The sequence below is a fragment of the Heterodontus francisci genome, chromosome 3, assembly GCF_036365525.1.
Source record: "Heterodontus francisci isolate sHetFra1 chromosome 3, sHetFra1.hap1, whole genome shotgun sequence".
Lineage (NCBI taxonomy): Eukaryota > Metazoa > Chordata > Chondrichthyes > Heterodontiformes > Heterodontidae > Heterodontus > Heterodontus francisci.
Genome location: NC_090373.1, coordinates 197,378,389 through 197,400,377, shown reverse-complemented (window position 1 = coordinate 197,400,377; position 21,989 = coordinate 197,378,389). Strand labels below are relative to the sequence as shown.

The 21,989-nt window shown below is 43.7% G+C and overlaps 1 protein-coding gene across 1 annotated transcript in view; it reads right to left on the bottom strand.

Moving 5' to 3' along the window:
* The window catches only part of yipf3 (Yip1 domain family, member 3), a 38,760-nt gene that overhangs the window by 11,555 nt on the left and 5,216 nt on the right, over positions 1 to 21,989 (bottom strand). The window contains exons 2-6 of the mRNA XM_068028125.1: positions 21,460 to 21,654; positions 20,149 to 20,255; positions 14,927 to 14,972; positions 14,262 to 14,354; positions 5,974 to 6,105 (exon numbers count right to left, since the gene is read on the bottom strand). Coding sequence (XP_067884226.1) covers positions 5,974 to 6,105; positions 14,262 to 14,354; positions 14,927 to 14,972; positions 20,149 to 20,255; positions 21,460 to 21,654 — 573 coding nt within the window. The remainder of the gene's footprint in view (positions 1 to 5,973; positions 6,106 to 14,261; positions 14,355 to 14,926; positions 14,973 to 20,148; positions 20,256 to 21,459; positions 21,655 to 21,989) is intronic.

Below are 21,989 nucleotides of genomic sequence, written 5' to 3'. Positions count from 1 at the left end.
TCAGATAAGAAGCAGCCCATGTCCATATGCAGCAAGACCTGGACAACATGCGGGCTTGGGCTGATAAGTGGCAAGCAACATTCGTGTCACACAGTGCCAGGCAATGACCATCTCAAACAAGAGAGAATCTAACCATCTCCCCTTGATGTTCAATGGCATTACCATCACTGAATCCCCCACTATCAACATCCTGAGGGGGGCAGGGTCACCACTGACCAGAAACTGAACTGGACCAGCCACATAAATGCTGTGGCTACAAGAGCGGGTCAGAGGTGGGAAATTCTGCGACGAGTCACAAGGGACAAGTCAGGAGTGTGATGGAATACTCTCCACCTGCTTGGATGGGTGCAACTCCAACAACACTAAAGATGCTCGACACCATCCAGGACAAAGTAGCCCGCTTGATTGACACCCCATCCACCACCTTCAACATTCACTCCCTCCACCACCAATGCACTGTGGCAGTAATGTGTACCATCTAAAAGATGCACTGCAGCAACTCGCCAAGGTTCCTTCGACTGTACCTTTTAAACATGAAATCTCTATCAACTAAAAGGACAACGGAGGCAGATGCATGGGAACACCACCTCCAAGTTCCCCTCCAAGCCCCACACCATCCTTACTTGGAACTATATCCCTGTTCCTTCACTGTCAATGGGTCAAAACCCTGGAACTCCATTCCTAACAGCACTGTTGGTATACCTGCACCCAAGGACTGCAGCGGTTTAGGAAGGCAGCTCACCACCACCTTCTCATGGGCAATTAGGGATGGGCAATAAACGCTGGCTTAGCCAGCGACTTACACATCCTAGAAATCAATGAAAAAAGTTTCTCTCGCTACACACCTGAATATTTCCAGCATTTTCTGCATTTATTTAAGATTTCCAGCATCTGCAGCATTTTGCTGTTGTCTCATTGTGCGGCATCCAGTTACCTTTCTGACAAGGCATGTATTACATTAAATGTACTGTGCCACATCCCTTGGTTCTGATGGCTATTAATCGGATAGTCTAAAAACCCACTGATTGTAGCACAGCCAGTTACAGATTGATATTTACTTTTTAATCTAAAAGGTGCTTTTGTCAGAATCGGACTCAGTTAATGTTTGCTTGAAAAATATAAAGTTGGCAACGGTATTCCTACGATGCAAAGTAGTAAAATCTGTCATGAAGAAAGAGTTTAAAGGGATTGCCTCATCCCTCCTCCAGGCCTCAAAGTAAATTACCTGAATGGTCTCTCAGCCAAAGCTGATGCTCTATTTGAGGCAAGAAACTTGGGGGTAATATATATAGGGAGAGAGAAAAGTATCAAATTTTATTAACCTAATATAATCCAATCCCATAGGTGGTAAATCGGTTGAGTTTTTTTTCAGCCACTGGACTGAGCTGGTTGGTTCACTGGAAAACATTACATTCACGTCTGACTATTGGCTCAGTCAACTGGATATATAACATTCTACCCGTTAGAATCCTGTATTTAGCCGAGGGCAACAATCCCAAAAATTGAGTATTGTTGAAAATAGAGACATGCTGTCGAAGCTACCATGGTCTACCGCAAACCTACCTTCACTGGTCAGTACAAGCATTGGGATTCTTACAGTTCCACACGCTATAAGATTGGTATCATCGGCAATCTTGTAAATAGGGCCCGAGCCATTTGCTCACCATGCAAGTTTGATGCTGAAATAGGGTGAATCAAAGACATCCTGCGTGACAATGGCTACCCTGATCAGATCATTTCTCGCTGTATATCACGCAAACTTATGAATGGCCTAAGACCGTCATTTTCGACCCTGAAAAGTGCCCAGTCAACATCAGATTACCCTGAAAGGGTAATGTATCCCAAAAATGTGAGCAACAGGTGAAGCTAGCTGTTTCAAGCTGCTACTATGCAGTAGCAACACGTGTGGTATTTGCCACTAACAGGATGCTGCCGTCAAGCCAAAAAGACGCCCTGCCTATCACACAAATGAGAAATATGATATATGAATTTCAATGCCAGTGTGATGCTAGGTAGAAAGGCCGTATGTCCCAAAGACTGGCGGATCATATCAAACAACATGTCTCTTCCGCTGTTCGCAACAGGCAAGGTGCAGGCCGTACCCAACCAGCCCGTACTTGCAAAACTCAAAACAGTCCAACATTAGATGTAATTCCGCAATTGGACAACATTTGCTAAACAATCCTCAGTGTACTAAGAATTACGCTGACAACCAATTTAAGATTGTCAATAAGGCTCGCAGTGTGGCCCATTTGAGTTTACTGGAAGGTACATATATTAATGCACAGGGCCCCGTTCTTTGCAGACAGAAAGAACATGTACAAACATTGCGCTTGTTTCAGCTGAACAAAACAAGTTATAGCTATTCGCTGGTTCATTCCTCAGGGCAATGCCTTGAGCAGAGTCAAGCGGCCTGGTTTAAATTTCAAACAAAGCTTGGCAGTTAACGGTCAGTCACCATAAACTGGTGCATTCTCCATGGCAACACCTCTACCAATCAGCACTCTCTTCTCATACAGTATAAAGTTGCTGTTTTCCCTTACATTGGTATTCTTTCAGATTGTCCTGATGAGTGCAAGACAAAAAACTTCGATAATATGCCTCTATTTTCAACGATACTCAAGTTCACAAAATCACAGAATTGTTAGTGCAGGAGGTCATTTAGCTCACCGTGTCCACACTGGCTCTCTGAAAGAGCAGTTCCCTCAGTTCCAATCCCCCGCCTTCTCCCCATAACCCTGCACATTCTTCCTTTTCATATAACTGTCTAATTCCCTTTTGAATGCTTCAATTGAACCTGCCTCCACCATGTTCTCAGGCAGTGCATTCCAGACCTTAACCACTCGCTGCGTGAAAACATTTTTCCTCATGTCACTTTCACTTCTCTTAGCAAATACTTTAAATGTGTGCCCTCTCGTTCTCGATCCTTCCATGACTGGGAACAGTTTCTATCTACTCTGTCCAAACCCCTCACTATTTTGAATATCTCTACCAAATCACCTCTCAGCCTTCTCTCCAAGGGAAACAGTCCAAACTTGTCCAACCTATCTTCATAACTGAAGTCCCTCATCCCAGAACCATTCTCATGAATCTTCTCTGTACTGTCCTAAAGTGTGACGCCCAGAACTGGATACAACATTCCACCTGAGGCCGAACTAGCAACTTGTACAAGTTCAACATAACTTCCTCACTCTTGTACTCTATGCCCCTATTAATAAAGCCCAGGATACTGTATGCTTTATTAATCGCGCTCTCAACCTGTCCCACCTTCAATGACTTATGCACATATACAGCCAGGTCCCTCTGCTCCTGCACCCCCTTTAGAATTGTACATTTTAAAAAAAAAATATTGTCTCTCCATGTTCTTCCTATCAGAATGAATCACTTCACATTTGTCTGCACTGAACTTCTTGTGCCACCTGTATGCCCATTCCACCAACTTGTCTATGTCCTTTTGAAGTTCTACACCATCTTCCTCACATTTCACAATATTTCCAAGTTTCATATCATCCACAAATGTTGAAATTATGCCCTGTACACCAAGGTCTAGGTCATTAATACATATCAGGAAAAGCAAGGCTCCCAACACTGATCCCTGGGGAACTCCACTACAAACCTTCCTCCAGCCTGATAAACATCCATTAACCACTACTCTTTGTTTCCTGTCACTCAGCCAATTTCGTATCCATGTTGTTACTGTCCCTTTTATTCCATGAGCTACAGGTTTGCTCACAAGTCTGTTGTGTGGCACTGTATCAAACGCCTTTTGAAAGTCCATGTACACCACATCAACAGTATTGCCCTCATCAACCCTCTGTCACCTCCTCAAAAAACTCCAGCAAGTTAGTCAAACATGATTTTCTCTTAAGAAATCCATGCTGGCTTTCCTTAATTAACTTGCATTTGTCCATGTGACTATTGATTTTGGCCCAAATTATTGTTTCTAGAAGTTTCCCCACCACTGAAGTCAAACTGACTGGCCGATAGTTGCTGGGCTTATCTTTACACCCTTTTTTGAACAAAGGTGTAACGTTTGTAAATCTCCAGTCCTCTGGCACCATCCGGGAGTCTAAGGAAGACTGAAAGATTATGGCCAATGCCTCTGATTTACACCCTCACTTCCCTCAGTATCCTTGGATGCATCTCATCTGGTCCTGGTGCTTTATCCACTTTAAGTACAGACAGCCTATCTAATACTTACTCTTTATCAATTTTAAACCCCTCTAGTGTCTGATTTACCTCCTTTTCCAACATTACCAAGGAAGAAAATGCAACCCAGGCAAAGACAGATGCAAAGTATTCATTTAATACCTCAGCTATGTCCTCTGCCTCCATGTGTAAATCCCCTTTCTGGTCTGTAATTGAACCTACTCCTTCTTTTACCACCTTTTTACTATTTATATGCCTATCGAAAACTTTGGGATTTCCTTTTAACGCTAGCTGCCAGTCTCTTTTCATGCTCTCTCTTTGCTTCTCTTATTTGCTTTTTCACTTCCCCTCTGGATCTTCTATACTCAGCCTGGTTCTCTAGATTGTTTTATACTACCAAATGACTATTTGTAATCTCAGAAATAAAAAGTAGACAGAATGAATCTACAATTATCGAGCTGCCCATTACACACACAATTCACATAGGTCACGTTAAGCTAATCTCATGTTTTGCAGGGTATACAGTTATTTGAAGGTCAATGGCATTTGCGCTGTTGATTTCATCAGCTTTGAAGCACTTTTTCCATGGGTTTAATAATGTTCACAAAGCTCCATTTACACCCTAGTAGGTAAAGACACTGCCTCCGTACAAGAGGCCATTTGGCCCAGTGTGTCCATGCTGGCTCTCTGTTTCAGTAACACCACCACCCTTTCCACATAGGACTGCACATTTTCTCTCTTCAGGTGCTTATCCAATTCTCTTTTGAAAGCCATGATAGAGGCACACTACCACACTCCCGGTCATACATTCCAGATCCTACCACTCACTGTGGGGAAAAAGTGTTTCCTAATGTTGTCGTTGCTTCTTTCGCCAATCACCTTAAAATCGGTGTCCTCTGCTTCTCAACTCTTCCATGAACCTGTCTATACAGCTTATGGATTTTGAAAACCTCCATCAAATCTCCTCTCAACCTTCTCCAAGGAGAACAACCCCAGCTTCACCAATCTATCCACATAACTGAAATCCCTCATCCCTGGACCCATTCTCTTGAATCTTTTCTGCATCCCCTCTAAATCCAGAATCGGATACAATACTCCAGCTGAGGCTGAACCAAGGTTTTATAAAGGTTCATCATAACCTTCTTGCTTTTGTACATTATGCCATTATTTTTAAAGCCCAGGATCCCATTTGCCTAATTAACCACTTTCTCAACCTGCCCTGCCACCTTCAACAATTTGTGCACATATATCCCCAGGGTCTCCATGTCTGCACTTCCTTTAGAATTGCACCCTTTATTTTATATTGCATCTCCTCTTCTTCCTACCAAAAGGTATCACTTCACAGAAGCAAAGAATTCATTCAATACTTCAGCCATGCCCTCACACACCATCCTGACTTGGAATTGTATCAACGTTCCTTCACTGTCACTGGGTCAAAAACCTGGAACTCCCTTCCCAACAACACTGTGGGCATACCTATACCCCACACAGCGGTTCAAGAAGGCAGCTCACCACCACCTTCTCAAGGGCAATTAGGGATGGGCAATAAATGTTGGCCTTACCAGCAAAGTCAAGCTGCCATGAACAAATATGATAATCAATAGCCCAGCAATATTCACTGTCAACTCTCAAACATGAAGAACAATCACCTGAATGGGATACCAAAGGGAAGACTCTGTCCATGAGCTAAATCTCAGAAAACGTCACCTCCTTCACAAGAGGCGAGATTATTGACAAAAATAACTCTTAATTCTTTCCATTTACTGATTAACACACAAACGTATGTAACCTGCCCCTGCACATCCCACTGCCCGCAACACTCACCAGCAATGACAGCATCTGCAGCATTGTAATCTGGGCATTGCACAAATAGCCCAGGAAGTAGACAAAGGAGGAGACGCCCAGCCAGTAACCAAAGCAGGTTCCAATCGCAGTGCCCATCAGTGTACCCTCTCTCTGTAGGAATATACAGCAGTGATCCAGTCAGCAATATGTGTCAGTGTAACAACTCTGCTTGTTTAAAAATAATCAACAGCAGGAACTCCACACTATTCTTGCCTCTCCCCTGCTCTTGGTGTATTCTCCCTATTTTTTCCTCGGGCTCATGGATTGGGGGTGATATTAGCATGGATGGAGGATTGATTAACAGACCGAAAACAGAGAGTAGTAATAAAAAGGGTTATTTTAAGGATGGCAGGACATAACTAGTGGAGTACTGCATGCATCAATACTCAGGCCTCAGCTACTTATAACCTGTATCAATGGCTTAGATGAAAGGACCGAATGTAATGCATCCAAGTTTGCCGCTGATACAAAGAGGCTGCAGAGAGATATTGACCAGTTAACTGATTGGGTAAGAAGGTGGCAGATGGAATATAATGGAGGGAAGTTTGAAATTGTCCACTTTGGTAGGGATATTTTTAACAGGTAGAGACTAGTAAATATTAGTATGCAGAGGAATCACAAAAAGTTAACATGCAGGTACAGCAAGCAGTTAGGAAAGCAAATGGTATGTTAGTCTTTATTACAAGCAGGTTGGAATGCAAGATTGAGGAAGTCTTGCTGCAATTGTATCGGGCTTTGGCGAGACCACTCAGGGGCTACTATGCACAGTTTCGCTCTCCTTACTCAAGGAACAATATACTTAAGAATGGGTGCAACAAAGGTTCATTAGATGGATTCCTGGGATAATATGGCTGTCCTATGAGGAGAGATTGAGTAGAATGGGCCTATACTCTCTGGAGATTAGAGTGTTTCCTGGCTGAACAGTCTAGAGCTGGGGGGGTGGGGGGTATAATCTCAGAATAAGGGATCTGCCACTTTGGACTGAGATGAGGAAAAATTTCTTCATTCAGGGGGTTGTGAATCTTTGGCATTCTCTACCCTAGAGGACTGTGTATGCTCTTTCAAAGAGTATATTCAGGATGGGAATTGATAGATTTTTGGGCTTAATAGGAATTAAGGGATAAGGCAGAAACATAGAAAATAGGAGCAGGAGTAGGCCATTCGGCCCTGCTCCGTCATTCAAAAAAGATCATGGCCGATCGTCTAATTCAGTACCCTGTTCCCACTTTCTCCCCATATTCCTTGATCCCTTTGGCATTAATATATCTATCTCCTTCTTGAATACATTTAATGACTTGGCCTCCACTGCCTTCTGCGGTGGAGAATTCCACAGGTTCACCACCCTCTGAGTGAAGAAATTTCTCTTAATCTCAGTTCTAAATGGCATACCCCGTATCCTGAGACTGTGACCCATGGTTCTTGACTCCCCAGCCATTGGGAACATCCTCCCTACATTGAGCCTGTCTAGTCCTGTTAGAATTTTATAGGTTTCTTTGAGATCCCCTCTCATTCTTCTAAACTCTAGTGAATATAGGCCTAGTCGACCCAATTTCATACATCAATCCTGCTAACCCAGGAATCAGCCTAGTAAATCTTCTTTGCACTCCCTCCCTGGCAAAACATCCTTCCTCAGATAAGGAGACCAAAACTGCACACAATATTCCAGATGTGGTCTCACCAAGGCTCTGTATAACTGCAATAAGACATCCTTGCTCCTGTACTTGAATCCTCTTGCAATGAAGGCCAACATACCATAGAATTTTATAGGTTTCTTTGAGATCCCCTCTCATTCTTCTAAACTCTAGTGAATATAGGCCTAGTCGACCCAATTTCATACATCAATCCTGCTAACCCAGGAATCAGCCTAGTAAATCTTCTTTGCACTCCCTCCCTGGCAAAACATCCTTCCTCAGATAAGGAGACCAAAACTGCACACAATATTCCAGATGTGGTCTCACCAAGGCTCTGTATAACTGCAATAAGACATCCTTGCTCCTGTACTTGAATCCTCTTGCAATGAAGGCCAACATACCATTGGTCTTCCTAACTGCTTGCTGCACCTGAATGCTTGCTTTCAGCGACTGGTGTACAAGAACACCCAGGTCTCGTTGCACCTCCCCCTTTCCCAATCTATCACCATTCAAATAATAATCTGCCTTTCTGTTTTTACAACCAAAGTGCATAACCTCACATTTATCCAAGTTATACTGCATCTGCCATGCATTTGCCCACTCACCCAACTTGTCCAAATCACATTGGAGCCTCTTTGGATCTTCCTCACAGCTCACATTCCCCCCAGCTTTGTGTCGTCTGCAAACTTGGAAATGTTACATTTCGTTCCTTCACCCAAGTCATTAATATATATTGTGAGTGGATGGGGCCCAAGCACCGATCCTTGCGGTACCCCACTAGTTACTGCCTGCCACCTGGAAAAAGACCCGTTTATTCCTACTCTCTGTTTCCTGTCTGTCAACCAGTTCTCTACATTGCCAGTATATTAACCCCAGTCCCATGTGCTTTAATTTTGCACACTAACCTCTTATGTGGGACCTTATCAAAAGCCTTCTGAAAATCCAAATATACCACATCCACTGGTTCTCCCTTATCTATTCTACTAGTTACGTCCTCAAAAAACTCTAGTAGATTTGTTAAGCAGGATTTCCCTTTCGCAAACCCATGTTGACTTTCTCCAATCCAGATTATGCTTTCCAGGTGTCCTGCTATCACATCCTTTATAATAGACTCTCGTATTCTCCCCAATACTGATGTACGGCTAACTGGTCTGTAATTCCCTGTTTTTTCTCTCCCTCCTTTTTTAAATAATGGGGTTACATTTGCCACCCTCCAATCTGTAGGAACTGCTCCAGCATCTATAGAACTTTGGAAGATGACCACCATTGCATCCACTACTTCCTTTAGTGCTCTAGGATTGTAGATTAACAGGCCCTGGGGATTTGACAGCCCATTAATTTCCCTAGCACTATTTTTTTTTTTTTACTAATACTGATTTCCTTCAATTCCTCCCTCTCATTTGACTCTTTGTTCCCTAACATTTCTGGGACGTTACTTGTGAAGACAGAACCAAAGTACGTGTTTAATTGTTTTTTTGTTGGAAAGGGAAGTTCAGCCATGAATGTTATTTAATGACGGTGCAGGCTCGTAGGGCTGTATGACCTACTTCTGCTCCTATTTCTTATATTTTTATTCCATTCATTGCCTAAGTTGGTGCTGTAGCTGGCATAAATCGCTGAAGGCAAAGGCATTCTACTGCTCCCATCAAGATGCTGCTCTAGCCATAAATGGATTAAGGAAAAATACCCACTTCCATTTATGCAGCTCTTGATCACAAAATTCTTGATGCACTTCACATACAATTAATTACATTGAAGTGTAGTGATTTATGTAGGTAATTCTAATATTCATTTTGTGCACAGCAAGAGCCCACAAAAAGCAGTGAGGCAACTGACCAGGTGTTAACCTGTTTACTAGAGGTATTGGAGAGAGAGAATATTGGCTAGGACACTGGAGAATTCCCTGCTCTTCGTTGAATAGCATCACGGGACATTTAACAGTCACCTGGCACTTCGCCATTGATCTGTCCACTTGCAAAATCCAACTTAAATAGAAATTCTCAAACTGCTTCTCAGATTCAACTGTTCCTACTAGTTTAATATCCTCCATGATCTTGAGCAACTTGCAGTATCTGGATTTAATGGCTTTCAACACCAATTTTTGGGGACTTCACTCAGATTTGGGGCGGCACAGTGGCGCAGTGGTTAGCACCACAGCCTCACAGCTCCAGGGACCCGGCTTCGATTCCGGGTACTGCCTGTGTGGAGTTTGCAAGTTCTCCCTGTGTCTGCGTGGGTTTTCTCCGGGTGCTCCGGTTTCCTCCCACAAGCCAAAAGACTTGCAGGTTGATAGGTAAATTGGCCATTATAAATTGTCACTAGTATAGGTAGGTGGTGGGGAAAATATAGGGACAGGTGGGGATGTTTGGTAGGAATATGGGATTAGTGTAGGATTAGTATAAATGGGTGGTTGATGTTCGGCACAGACTCGGTGGGCTGAAGGGCCTGTTTCAGTGCTGTATCTCTAATCTAATCTAATCTAATTTGGTTCCAACCCAACATAACTACTGTAATAAGTACACACAGCTTCCTTTCCTTCAATCAATTTCTTGAATTCTTTTGGGCCTCCTTATCTCGAGAGACAATGGATACGCGCCTGGAGGTGGTCAGTGGTTTGTGAAGCAGCGCCTGGAGTGGCTATAAAGGCCAATTCTGGAGTGACAGGCTCTTCCACAGGTGCTGCAGAGAAATTTGTTTGTTGGGGCTGTTGCACAGTTGGCTCTCCCCTTGCGCCTCTGTCTTTTTTCCTGCCAACTACTAAGTCTCTTCGACTCGCCACAATTTAGCCCTGTCTTTATGGCTGCCCGCCAGCTCTGGCGAATGCTGGCAACTGACTCCCACGACTTGTGATCAATGTCACACGATTTCATGTCGCGTTTGCAGACGTCTTTATAACGGAGACATGGACGGCCAGTGGGTCTGATACCAGTGGCGAGCTCGCTGTACAATGTGTCTTTGGGGATCCTGCCATCTTCCATGCGGCTCACATGGCCAAGCCATCTCAAGCGCCGCTGACTCAGTAGTGTGTATAAGCTGGGGATGTTGGCCGCTTCAAGGACTTCTGTGTTGGAGATATAGTCCTGCCACCTGATGCCAAGTATTCTCCGAAGGCAGCGAAGATGGAATGAATTGAGACGTCGCTCTTGGCTGGCATACGTTGTCCAGGCCTCGCTGCCGTAGAGCAAGGTACTGAGGACACAGGCCTGATACACTCGGACTTTTGTGTTCCGTGTCAGTGCGCCATTTTCCCACACTCTCTTGGCCAGTCTGAACATAGCAGTGGAAGCCTTACCCATGCGCTTGTTGATTTCTGCATCTAGAGACAGGTTACTGGTGATAGTTGAGCCTAGGTAGGTGAACTCTTGAACCACTTCCAGAGCGTGGTCGCCAATATTGATGGATGGAGCATTTCTGACATCCTGCCCCATGATGTTCGTTTTCTTGAGGCTGATGGTTAGGCCAAATTCATTGCAGGCAGACGCAAACCTGTCGATGAGACTCTGCAGGCATTCTTCAGTGTGAGATGTTAAAGCAGCATCGTCAGCAAAGAGGAGTTCTCTGATGAGGACTTTCCGTACTTTGGACTTCGCTCTTAGACGGGCAAGGTTGAACAACCTGCCCCCTGATCTTGTGTGGAGGAAAATTCCTTCTTCAGAGGATTTGAACGCATGTGAAAGCAGCAGGGAGAAGAAAATCCCAAAAAGTGTGGGTGCGAGAACACAGCCCTGTTTCACACCACTCAGGATAGGAAAGGGCTCTGATGAGGAGCCACCATGTTGAATTGTGCCTTTCATATTGTCATGGAATGAGGTGATGATACTTAGTAGCTTTGGTGGACATCCGATCTTTTCTAGTAGTCTGAAGAGACCACGTCTGCTGACGAGGTCAAAGGCTTTGGTGAGATCAATGAAAGCAATGTAGAGGGGCATCTGTTGTTCACGGCATTTCTCCTGTATCTGACGAAGGGAGAACAGCATGTCAATAGTCGATCTCTCTGCACGAAAGCCACACTGTGCCTCAGGGTAGACGCGCTCGGCCAGCTTCTGGAGCCTGTTTAGAGCGACTCGAGCAAAGACTTTCCCCACTATGCTGAGCAGGGAGATTCCACGGTAGTTGTTGCAGTCACCGCGGTCACCTTTGTTTTTATAGAGGGTGATGATGTTGGCATCGCGCATGTCCTGGGGTACTGCTCCCTCGTCCCAGCACAGGCATAGCAGTTCATGTAGTGCTGAGAGTATAGCAGGCTTGGCACTCTTGATTATTTCAGGGGTAATGCTGTCCTTCCCAGGGGCTTTTCCGCTGGCTAGGGAATCAATGGCATCACTGAGTTCCGATTTGGTTGGCTGTATGTCCAGCTCATCCATGACTGGTAGAGGCTGGGCTGCATTGAGGGCAGTCTCAGTGACAGCATTCTCCCTGGAGTACAGTTCTAGGTAGTGCTCAACCCAGCGGTCCATCTGTTTGCGTTGGTCAGTGATTATGTCCCCCGATTTAGATTTGAGGGGGGTGATCTTCTTGATGGTTGGCCCAAGAGCTCTCTTCATGCCATCATACATTCCTCTGATGTTTCCGGTGTCTGAGGCCAGCTGAATATGGCTGCATAGGTGTTGCCAGTAGTCGTTTGCGCAACGCCTAGCTGTTCTTTGTGCAGTACTTCTGGCTGCTTTAAGTGCTGCGGATGTTAAATCGCTGGGGGCTTTCTTGTAGTTCAAAAGTGCAATGCGCTTAGCGGCTATGACAGGTTCCAGCTCTTCATTATGAGATTGAAACCAGTCTGCATTTCTCTTCGCACTTTTGCCGTAGGTGGTCAAAGCTGACTCATAGATGGCGTCTCTGATGTGGGCCCACTTGGTCTCAGCATCCCCTGTGGGAGTGTTTTGAAGGGCTGTTACAAGTGAATTTAGAAATTTTTGTAACAGCTGTGGGTGAGAAATTCTGCTCGTGTTGATGCGCGGGTGGCCCTTCTGCTTGGAATGATGCAACTTCTTTGGTCTGAGTCTAACCTTGCTGCACACCAGGGAGTGGTCGGTGTCGCAGTCCGCACTGTGGAAGCTGCGTGTGATTTGAACACTGTTTAAGGCGGCTCGCCTTGTGACAATGAGGTCTAGCTGGTGCCAACGACGTGATCTTGGGTGCCTCCATGAAACCTGGTGACAGGGTTTAGTGTGAAAGAACGAGTTGGTGATGCAGAGGTTATGATAGGTACACAACTCAAGCAGTCTCTGCCCGTTCTCATTCATCCTTCCAACGCCATAGCGCCCAAGGCAGGAGGGCCATGAGTCATGGTCGGCCCCAACCCTGGCATTAAAGTCCCCCAGCAGGAATAGGTGTTCGGTGTTGGGGATGCTGCTAATGATGTTATGGAGTTGTTCATATTTTCTTGAATTATCACTGCCTTAAACAGCCTTTCATGCAAAACTTTTGGCAAATGCTTTTGGAAGTCTAGGTACACCAGTGATTTCCATAGTGTTATCAAGGAAGTTGGTCAGATAGGATCTTCCCAATCAGAGTAAATGGTAACCAGCATGGACTAAGTGATCATAACAGCAACCCTCATGTTTACTCCAGATAATCAATTCCATTATTTTATATAATATTGTAACAAGATTAAAGGGCCTATTTGGTCTCCATTTTTAAAAAAAGTGACATCATTTCAGCCTGCCTCCAATCTGCTAAGCTCTCATAGTCCTTAGGGATAAATGTCACCCATTCCAGGAATTTATTCCCCTAGCACAATTTGTGGAGGTTATTTTTCCTTCTTTTAGTGTATCTCAGATTTTCACCTCATTTATGGAGAAGTTATTAAATTCTGCCACCAATTCTGCTAGGATAATTTTATTTAGAGAGGAAATGTTGCTCATACCTTCTCTGGTGGGGTGAATTCCAGAGGAAATGATTAGGCAGATTAAATAAATTACAGTAATTTTTTGGTATCAGTGCCATTAATAACTTTAAACTGGCATTTCTCACTAACCTCTGCTGTTGTCGTAAAATTCCCTCTGGCATTTTGCGAAGCATCGTAGGACATTTTTCTATGTTAAAGGTACTATATAAATGCAAGCTGTTGTTGTCATAGTAATGAAAGAATTTCAAACAACTGTACTTTGCATCCCCTTTTTCCCCTACAGGATTTGTAGGTTTTTACCCCCTCATTTCACTTCTGATTAATTTGTTAATCCATTTAGATCACATTTGTTTAATCTTCACTTGATCTTAATATTGAGTATATATTTACCTAGCATGTTCAGCACAATACCCTTAAATGTGCTTGACTTGTCTTCAGCTGAAGTGTTGTTGAATAAAATCAATTTGTTTCAGTTCTCCTCTCATTTTCTTTAGTCTACCCAAGTCCAGATCACCAGCATTTCTGAATCCCCAATAATCAGCCAAATAAAATTTATTAGTACAAAGATTGTCAAAATACTGATATGGTGTTGCTATTCCTTCTATGAGATGAAACATTTTGTGATCAGTGGAGGAGGTGAAAATGAAATGGACCAGGAAGGATCTTATTCTGCACCATAAAGACACACCACCTTTAAATCATTATAGAAACCAAGAAGGATGAGCAACTAAATCTGATGTGGTACTGCTTGTTATCCACTCATCAGTCATGTACTCAAATATGATACTTACAATTACTGTCCCAGATGTTTTCATCCCATGCAGTAGAATGGCCACCAGTGTGAAAACCAGCATCAAGGGGCCATACAGTTCTCCTGCAACTTTCTACAAGAGAAACAACACAGTAAATAATATTCCACCAAATTCCTAACAAATGAACTACTTCTTCAAACAGTGGTATTCAATAAATTCAAATCCACGAAAATGCTTGGGTCTATGGGAACAGAAGTCAGCCATTCAGCATGTTCCGCCAGTCGACTAGATCATGGTTGATCTGTATCTGAACTCCATCTACTTGCCTGGATTCCATAACCCTTAATACCATTGCCTAACAAAAACCTAACAATGTCAGTTTTCAAATTTTCAATTTAACCCAGCCTCAACAGCTATTTCTTTGGTCTGGGGTTGGGGGGTGGGGGGGGGGGGGGGGGCATAGGAATGTGGAACGAAAGCTCCAGATTTCTAATACTCTTCCCCTTCCCCACACCATATTGCAATTGTTTACAGCAAGGTTTATCCTAACCATGTAATACACACCTCTAACAAATTCACTTTGGTTAATTTATACATTTTTTTCAACATTAGATACAATGTTTATCAGGGTGCCTAACTACATTCTCAACTAGTAATGGCGGATGGTTAGGAGTGGAATATAAACAGAACCAAAGCAAACACACCTGAGGGAAATTGATCATTCGGACTGGTATGAGAGACTCCAGCAATCTGGAATGGTAAAAAATATAAAACACACACACACATATTAAAGTCTGGAACTAGGAAAGGCCAAAAATCTTAATACTTTAGAAAGCCTAGAGGAGTATAGAAATAGCAGGGGTGAAGTAAAAAAGGAAATTAGAAAACCAAAGAGAGGACATGAAAAATTATTGGCAGGGAAATATCAAGGAAAACCCGAAGACGTTTTATCAGTACATTAAGAGCAAAAGGATAACTAAGGGAAGGGTCGGGCCTATCGGAGATGTACAAGGGAACTTATGTGTGGATGCAGAAGATGTGGGCAGGGTTCTAAATGAGCTTTTTGTCTGCCTTCACAAAGGAGAGGGTTGATACAGACATTGTAGTTAAAGAGGAGGAGCGTGAAATATTAGATACAATAGGCATAATGAGAAAGGAAGTACTAGAGGGTCTGGGATCCTTGAAAGTGGATAAATCGCCAAGGCTGGATGGATTGCATCCCAGGTTGTTAAAGGAAGCCAGGGAGGAAATAGCGGATGCTCTGAGAACCATCTTCAAATCCTCACTAGATACAGGCAAGGTACCAGATGATTGGAGGTCTGCGAACGTTGTACCATTGTTTAAAAAGGGTGCGATAGATAGGCCAAATAATTATTGGCCAGTCGGTCTGACCTCGGTGGTGGGTAAATTGTTAGAATTTATTCTGAGGGACAGGAAAAACTGCCACTTAGAAAGGCACAGATGAATCAGGGATAGTCAACATGGATTTGTTAGGGGAAGGTCATGTCTGACTAACTTGATTGAGTTTTTTGAAGTAGCAAGGGAAGCGCAGTGGATGTGGTCTACATGGATTTTAGTAAGGCATTTGACAAGGTCCCACATGGCAGACTGGTCAGTAAAATGAAAGCCCATGGATACAGGGGAATATGGTAGGTTGGATCCAGAATTGGCTCAGTGATGGGAAACAAAGGGTAGTAGTCGACGGATGTTTTTGCGAATGGAAAGCTGTTTCCAGTGGCGTTCCACAGGGCTCAGTGTTGGGTCCCTTGCTGTTCGTGGTATATATTAATGATTTGGACTTAAGTGTGGGAGGCATGATTGGGCATAGGAAGATAGGAACAGGAGTAGGCCATTCAGTCCCTCGAGCCTGTCCCGCTATTCAATGAGATCATGGCTGATCCGCAGCCTAACTCCATATACCTGCCTTTGGCCTATATCCCTTAATATCTTTGCTTCACAAAAATCTATCTATCTCAGATTTAAAATTAACAACTGTTCTAGCTTCAACTGCTGTTTGTGGGAGTTTTCTCCAAACCTCTACCACCCTTTGCGTGAAGAAGTGCTTCCTAACATCTCTCCTGAATGGTCTGGACCTAATTTTTAGACTATGCCCCCTAGTTTTAGAATCTCCAACCAGTGGAAATAGTTTATCTTTATACAGCCTGTCTTTTCCTGTTAATATCTCAAAGACTTCGATCAGATCACTCCTTAACCTTCTAAATTCTAGCGAAAACAAGCCTAATTTGTGTAATCTCTCCTCATAACTTAACCCCCTGTAGTCCAGGTACCATTCTTGTAAACCTATGTTGCACTGCCTCCAAGGCCAATATATCCTTCCTGAGATGTGGTGCCCAGAACTGCTCACAGTACTCCAAGTGAGGTCTAACCAGGGTTTTGTACAGCTGCAGCATGACCTCTGTGTCTTTATACTCCAATCCTCTAGATATAAAGGCTAATATTACATTAGCCTTTCTGATTATTTTCTGCACTTGCTCGTGGCATTTTAAAGATCTATGCACCTGAACCCCAAGTCTCTTTGGACATCCACTGTACTTAACCTCTTCCCATTTGGAAAGTATCCTGCTCTATACTTTGTTGGTCCAAAATGGATAATCTCACACTTGCCCACATTGAAATCCATCTGCCACAGTTTTGCCCACTCATCTAGTCTGTCAATATCTCTTTGCAATTTTATGCTATCATCTAGACTGCCGCCTAACTTTGTATCATCAGCAAATTTGGATATATGACTTACTATGCCATCATCCAAGTCATTAATGAATGATGTGAATAATTGAGGCCCCAACACAGATCCCTGTGGGACACCACTAGTCACATCCTGCCAATGCTTCTACCTTAGTTAACAGTCTCTTATGTGGGACTTTATCAAATGCCTTCTGGAAATCCATATAAATAACATCCATAGACATTCCCCTGTCCACTACCTTAGTCACCTCTTCAAAAAATTCAATGAGATTTGTCAGGCATGACCTTCCCGCCATGAATCCATGCTGGCTGTCCCTGATTAACTGAAAATTTTCTAGGTGTTCAGTCACCTTATCCTTGATTATAGACTCCAGCAACTTGCCCACCACTGACATCAGGCTAACTGGTCTGTAATTTCCTTGGTTCCCCCTTTCACCCTTCTTAAAAAGTGGAGTGACATGTGCAACTTGCCAATTCAGAGGGACCATTCCTGAATCTAGGGAACTCTGAAAGACTATAGTTAGGGCATCTACAATGTGCTCCCCTACTTCCTTTAACACCCTCGGATGGAAACAGTCAGGTCCTGGAGATTTCTCACTCGAGTTCCATTAATTTCCTTGACTGTATTAAGTTCCTGTCCCCTATCGGCTATTAATTTTTTCGGGACTTCCGGCAAGTTATCCTCCTTTTCAACTGTAAATACTGAGGCAAAGTAATTGTTCAACATGTCTGCCATTTCCTCATTATCAATGACAATATCTCCATTTTCAGCTTTTAGTGGACTTACATTGTTCTTGACCACCTGCTTTCCCTTGATGTAACTATAAAATTTCTTATTGATTTTGATGTCCCTTGCAAGTTTCCTTTCTTAATTTCTTTTAATAGCTCTTATAAGCTGCTTTGTGACCCTTTGCTGGTCTTTGTATCGATCCCATTTGGCCGTATCTGTGCTGCGTTTTGCATTTTTGTAAGCCCTTTCTTTTTGTTTTATGCTATCCCTAATCTCTTTAGTTGTCCATGACACAAAAATTGCAGATGACACAAAAATTGGCCATGTATTTGGTAGTGATGAGGATAGCTGTAGACTCCAGAATGATATCAATGGTTTGGTTGACTGGGCAGAAAAAATGGCAAATGGAATTCAGTCAGGAGAAGTGTGAGGTAATGCATTTGGGGAGGGCAAACAAAGCAAGGGAATACACAATAAATGGAAGGATATGGAAAAGGAGTAGAAGAAGTGAGAGACCTTAGAGTGCATGTCCACAGGTCCCTGAAGGTGGCAGGACAAATAGATAGAATGGTGAAGAAGGCATATGGAATGCTTTCCTTTATTGGCCAAGGTGTAGAACACAAAAGCAGGGATGTAATGCTGGAACTAGAGGCCTGCTTTAGGTTGGGACAAAGAACCCAAACGAACTACAGCGGACCCGAGCCCGACCCGGCCAGAGTCCCTCCGATTTTGCCCCGAGCCCAACCCGTCCCGAACCCGCCACTACGCGACCCGACCATCCCTTTACTTACCTTCCTGACACCGAACCTGCAGCGCATGTGCGATGTCGTCATAGTGACGTCAGTCGCTCACTGCGCATACTCAGTTTCGTCCTGGACTCCCAGCTCAGGTAAGTTTTTTTAAAATTCCAATACTTACCAGCAGAGCACTTAGCGTGTGTCCGGCCCAACCCAACCCGACTTGATCTGGACTCAGCCCGAGCCCGAAAGCCAGCCCTGGAAGATGGGCCCGACCCGAACCCGACACATTTCGTCAGGTCCCATTGTATTTGGGTCAGGTAGCAGGCCTCTAACTGGAACTGCAAAAACGCAGGTTGGGCTGCAGCTGGAGTATTGCGTACAGATCTGGTCACATTACAGGAAGGACATAATTGCTCTTGAGAAAGTACAGAGGAGATTTACAAGAATGTTGCCAGGGCTTGAAAGTTGCAACTATGAGGAAAGATTGGAGAAGCTAGGGTTGTTTTCCTTAGAACATAGGAGGCTGAGGGATGACTTAATTGAGGTGTACAAAATTATGAGGGGCCTAGATAGAGTGGACAGGAAGGACCTGTTTCTCCTGGTGGAGAGGTCAATTACCAGGGGAAACAGATTTAAGGTAGAAGGATTAGAGAGGACATGAGGAAATACTTTTTCACCCAGAGGGTGGTGGGTGTCTGGCCAGGAATGGTGGTGGAGGCAGAAACCCTCGATTCTTCTAAAAGGTCCCTGGACATGTACCTGAAGTGCTGTAACCTGCAAGGCTACGGACCAGATGCTGAAAGGTGGGATTAGATCGGACTGCTGGTTTTTATTTTCCGGCCGGCACGGACACCAAGGACTGAATGGCCTCCTTCTGTGCCGTAATTTTTCTATGGTTCTAAGTGGTGCATGCCTGATTTCTAATGTATTAAGTGCCAGTACAAGACTGTGATTATTTGTAGCAGGACTTGCTATATTCAAACTACAGAATAATTCAAACTCTGATTTCAGACCCTGAAGCCCAGAATCCAAAGTCTGAATATTTCCAAAGGTTAAAAGCCCTGGGATATAGTGAACAAAAAAAATGCAGAATATGAAAAGTACAAAAAGGGAAAAAGGGCTTGCAACCCATTAACTAAGCTCCTATTAATGCATAAACTTCAAACAAACTACAGTCGAATCCATTTAGGTTACAATGAATACTACTGTTCCTATATTTCTAACTGCAATTGTAAAGGAAAATTTAGAAAAATCCTTCCAATCTCTTCCCATACAGTATAAATTTGTTTTCCCTTAGTGACATTCTTGCGAATTGTCCTGATGAGTGCAAGACGAAAAGCTTTGACATAATGCCCCTATTTTCAGCAATACTTAAATTCTAAGTGTAATTTTACATAGATGGGACACAGATACAAGATTAAATGCAGAAAAAGTAGGAGAGCAGAATATTTTAAAAATATAAACACAGAATTTTGAGGATGTGGAATACATGACCAGAGTTAGTGATTGAAGCAGAGTACATGTCAAATTTAAGAACAGATAGAGGTGGCTGTAATAAAAGTGGGATAAAGAGATATGGGAACAGAGCAGGCACATGGAATTAAGACTACAGGTTATCTGGAGAGTAAACGCTGATCAGACTGGTTGGGCTGAACAGTTTGTATCTCTATTGCAAGTTGTATTTTTTTTTATTGATCCATAAATGTTAGAAAAGAGCTGGATAACAGTTTAAGACAGGATACACACCTACCTGTTCCTGACTTGGATAGGCTCAACATCGAAGTACGGTCTGAGAATATCAATATTACCGTATACATTGAAAGCCTTTGATGCCTGCCTCTTGCCTGCCTGCCACACCTGCAAGAGATAATCCGAACTTAGAAGTGGCAGATCATTTAATGGATGCCTGTGTCAAAGTCACAGAATAGAACACACAACACATATTAGATTTGATTAGAGATACAGCACTGAAACAGGCCCTTCGGCCTACCGAGTCTGTGCCGAACATCAACCACCCATCTATACTAATCCTACACTAATCCCATATTCCTACCAAACATCCCCACCTGTCCCTATATTTCCCTACCACCTACTTATACTAGTGACAATTTATAATGGCCAATTTACCTACCAACCTGCAAGTCTTTTGGCTTGTGGGAGGAAACCGGAGCACCCGGAGAAAACCCACGCAGACACAGGGAGAACTTGCAAACTCCACACAGGCATATGTTGGGAGCTGGGGAGTCAACATAGTTCAGCCAGGACTGAAGGATTGTGGAAGTACATGACTTTGTGCAGGACAGGATATATGTGGCAGTTTTGGAGGGCAGCAAGGAGCAAAGACAGAAATAAAGGTTTCAGCAGCAGAGGTTAAGATTTCTTTCCCTTTTTTATTTATAATATGGCATTTACTGCTCCCACCCCTTTAAAAAATGGCATTTTTGTTGATTAATTTTTGATTACACCTTCCTCTCGGGCAGTCAGTGGCACTAGCAAAAGATGGCAGCTTTGGGCTTCCCAAAGTTGAACCAGTACAAAAGCAAGTCCCAGTGACTGTTGACCCTTGTACAAAGAACACCAGATTGGCATCAGGTGCACTCCAATACAGGCCATGGGAAATCGAGGCAGTCATATTGGGATCAAGCACAAGTAAAACAAAAGGGCTGCCTGTAGGAAGAGCCCCAGTATTGGAGTGATTTCTGCGACTAAGCACAATGGGAGGTGAATACAACATTAATTCAGGGGGAGGGGATTCCTACAAGTCAGCAGGAGAATAATTATGTATGCAAGCTTTAGATTCTTAATGCAAACAACAGGACTCGAGTTAAATACTTGGTTGGCATTGCTGTCAACAGTTAGATGAAGGTCACTTTCAAATCGAAGGGCCACTAGCCAAGACCATTCACCGATACATCTCCTATAACTAGTACCAATGTCCATAGATGTTTTCCCCAATCTCGCACGGTGTGAAGTAACACAAACAGGAGAAATTCATCATGAGGCGACTTCACCGCTGAATGAAAATACCAGACCCAACACAAGACAAAATCTTCATCCATACCTGATCTGCTACATCTCGGCCCAACTGCCCTTTTAACCCCTTCACACCAAGGAAAGCTCCATCATCCTCCTCTGCAGCAACAGGCTCCTCACCAACATCCTCTTCCATTTGCTGATGCATCTCTCCCATATCCTCAAAGCTTGAGCCGGATGTGTCGTCCATGTTCTCCATGTCGATCACTGCTGAGCTTCTACCCTAAACATTTTCAATGAAAAACGTGGAAAATTACAGTGCAATTACTGATGAAATCCAAAGAAACAGCCAAAAGAGTGGAGGGGGGAAAAGAGGAGGAGGAGGAGGAAGGGGGGGGGGGAAAAAGAGGAGGAGGAGGAGGAAGGGGGGGGAAAAAAAAGAGGAGGAGGAGGAGGAAGGGGGGGGGGAAAAAGAGGAAGGGGGGGGGAAAAAAAGAGGAAGGGGGGGGAAAAAAGGAGGAAGGGGGGGGAAAAAAGGAGGAGGAGGGGGGGAAAAGAGGAGGAGGAGGGGGGGAAAAGAGGAGGAGGAGGGGGGGAAAAGAGGAGGAGGAGGGGGGG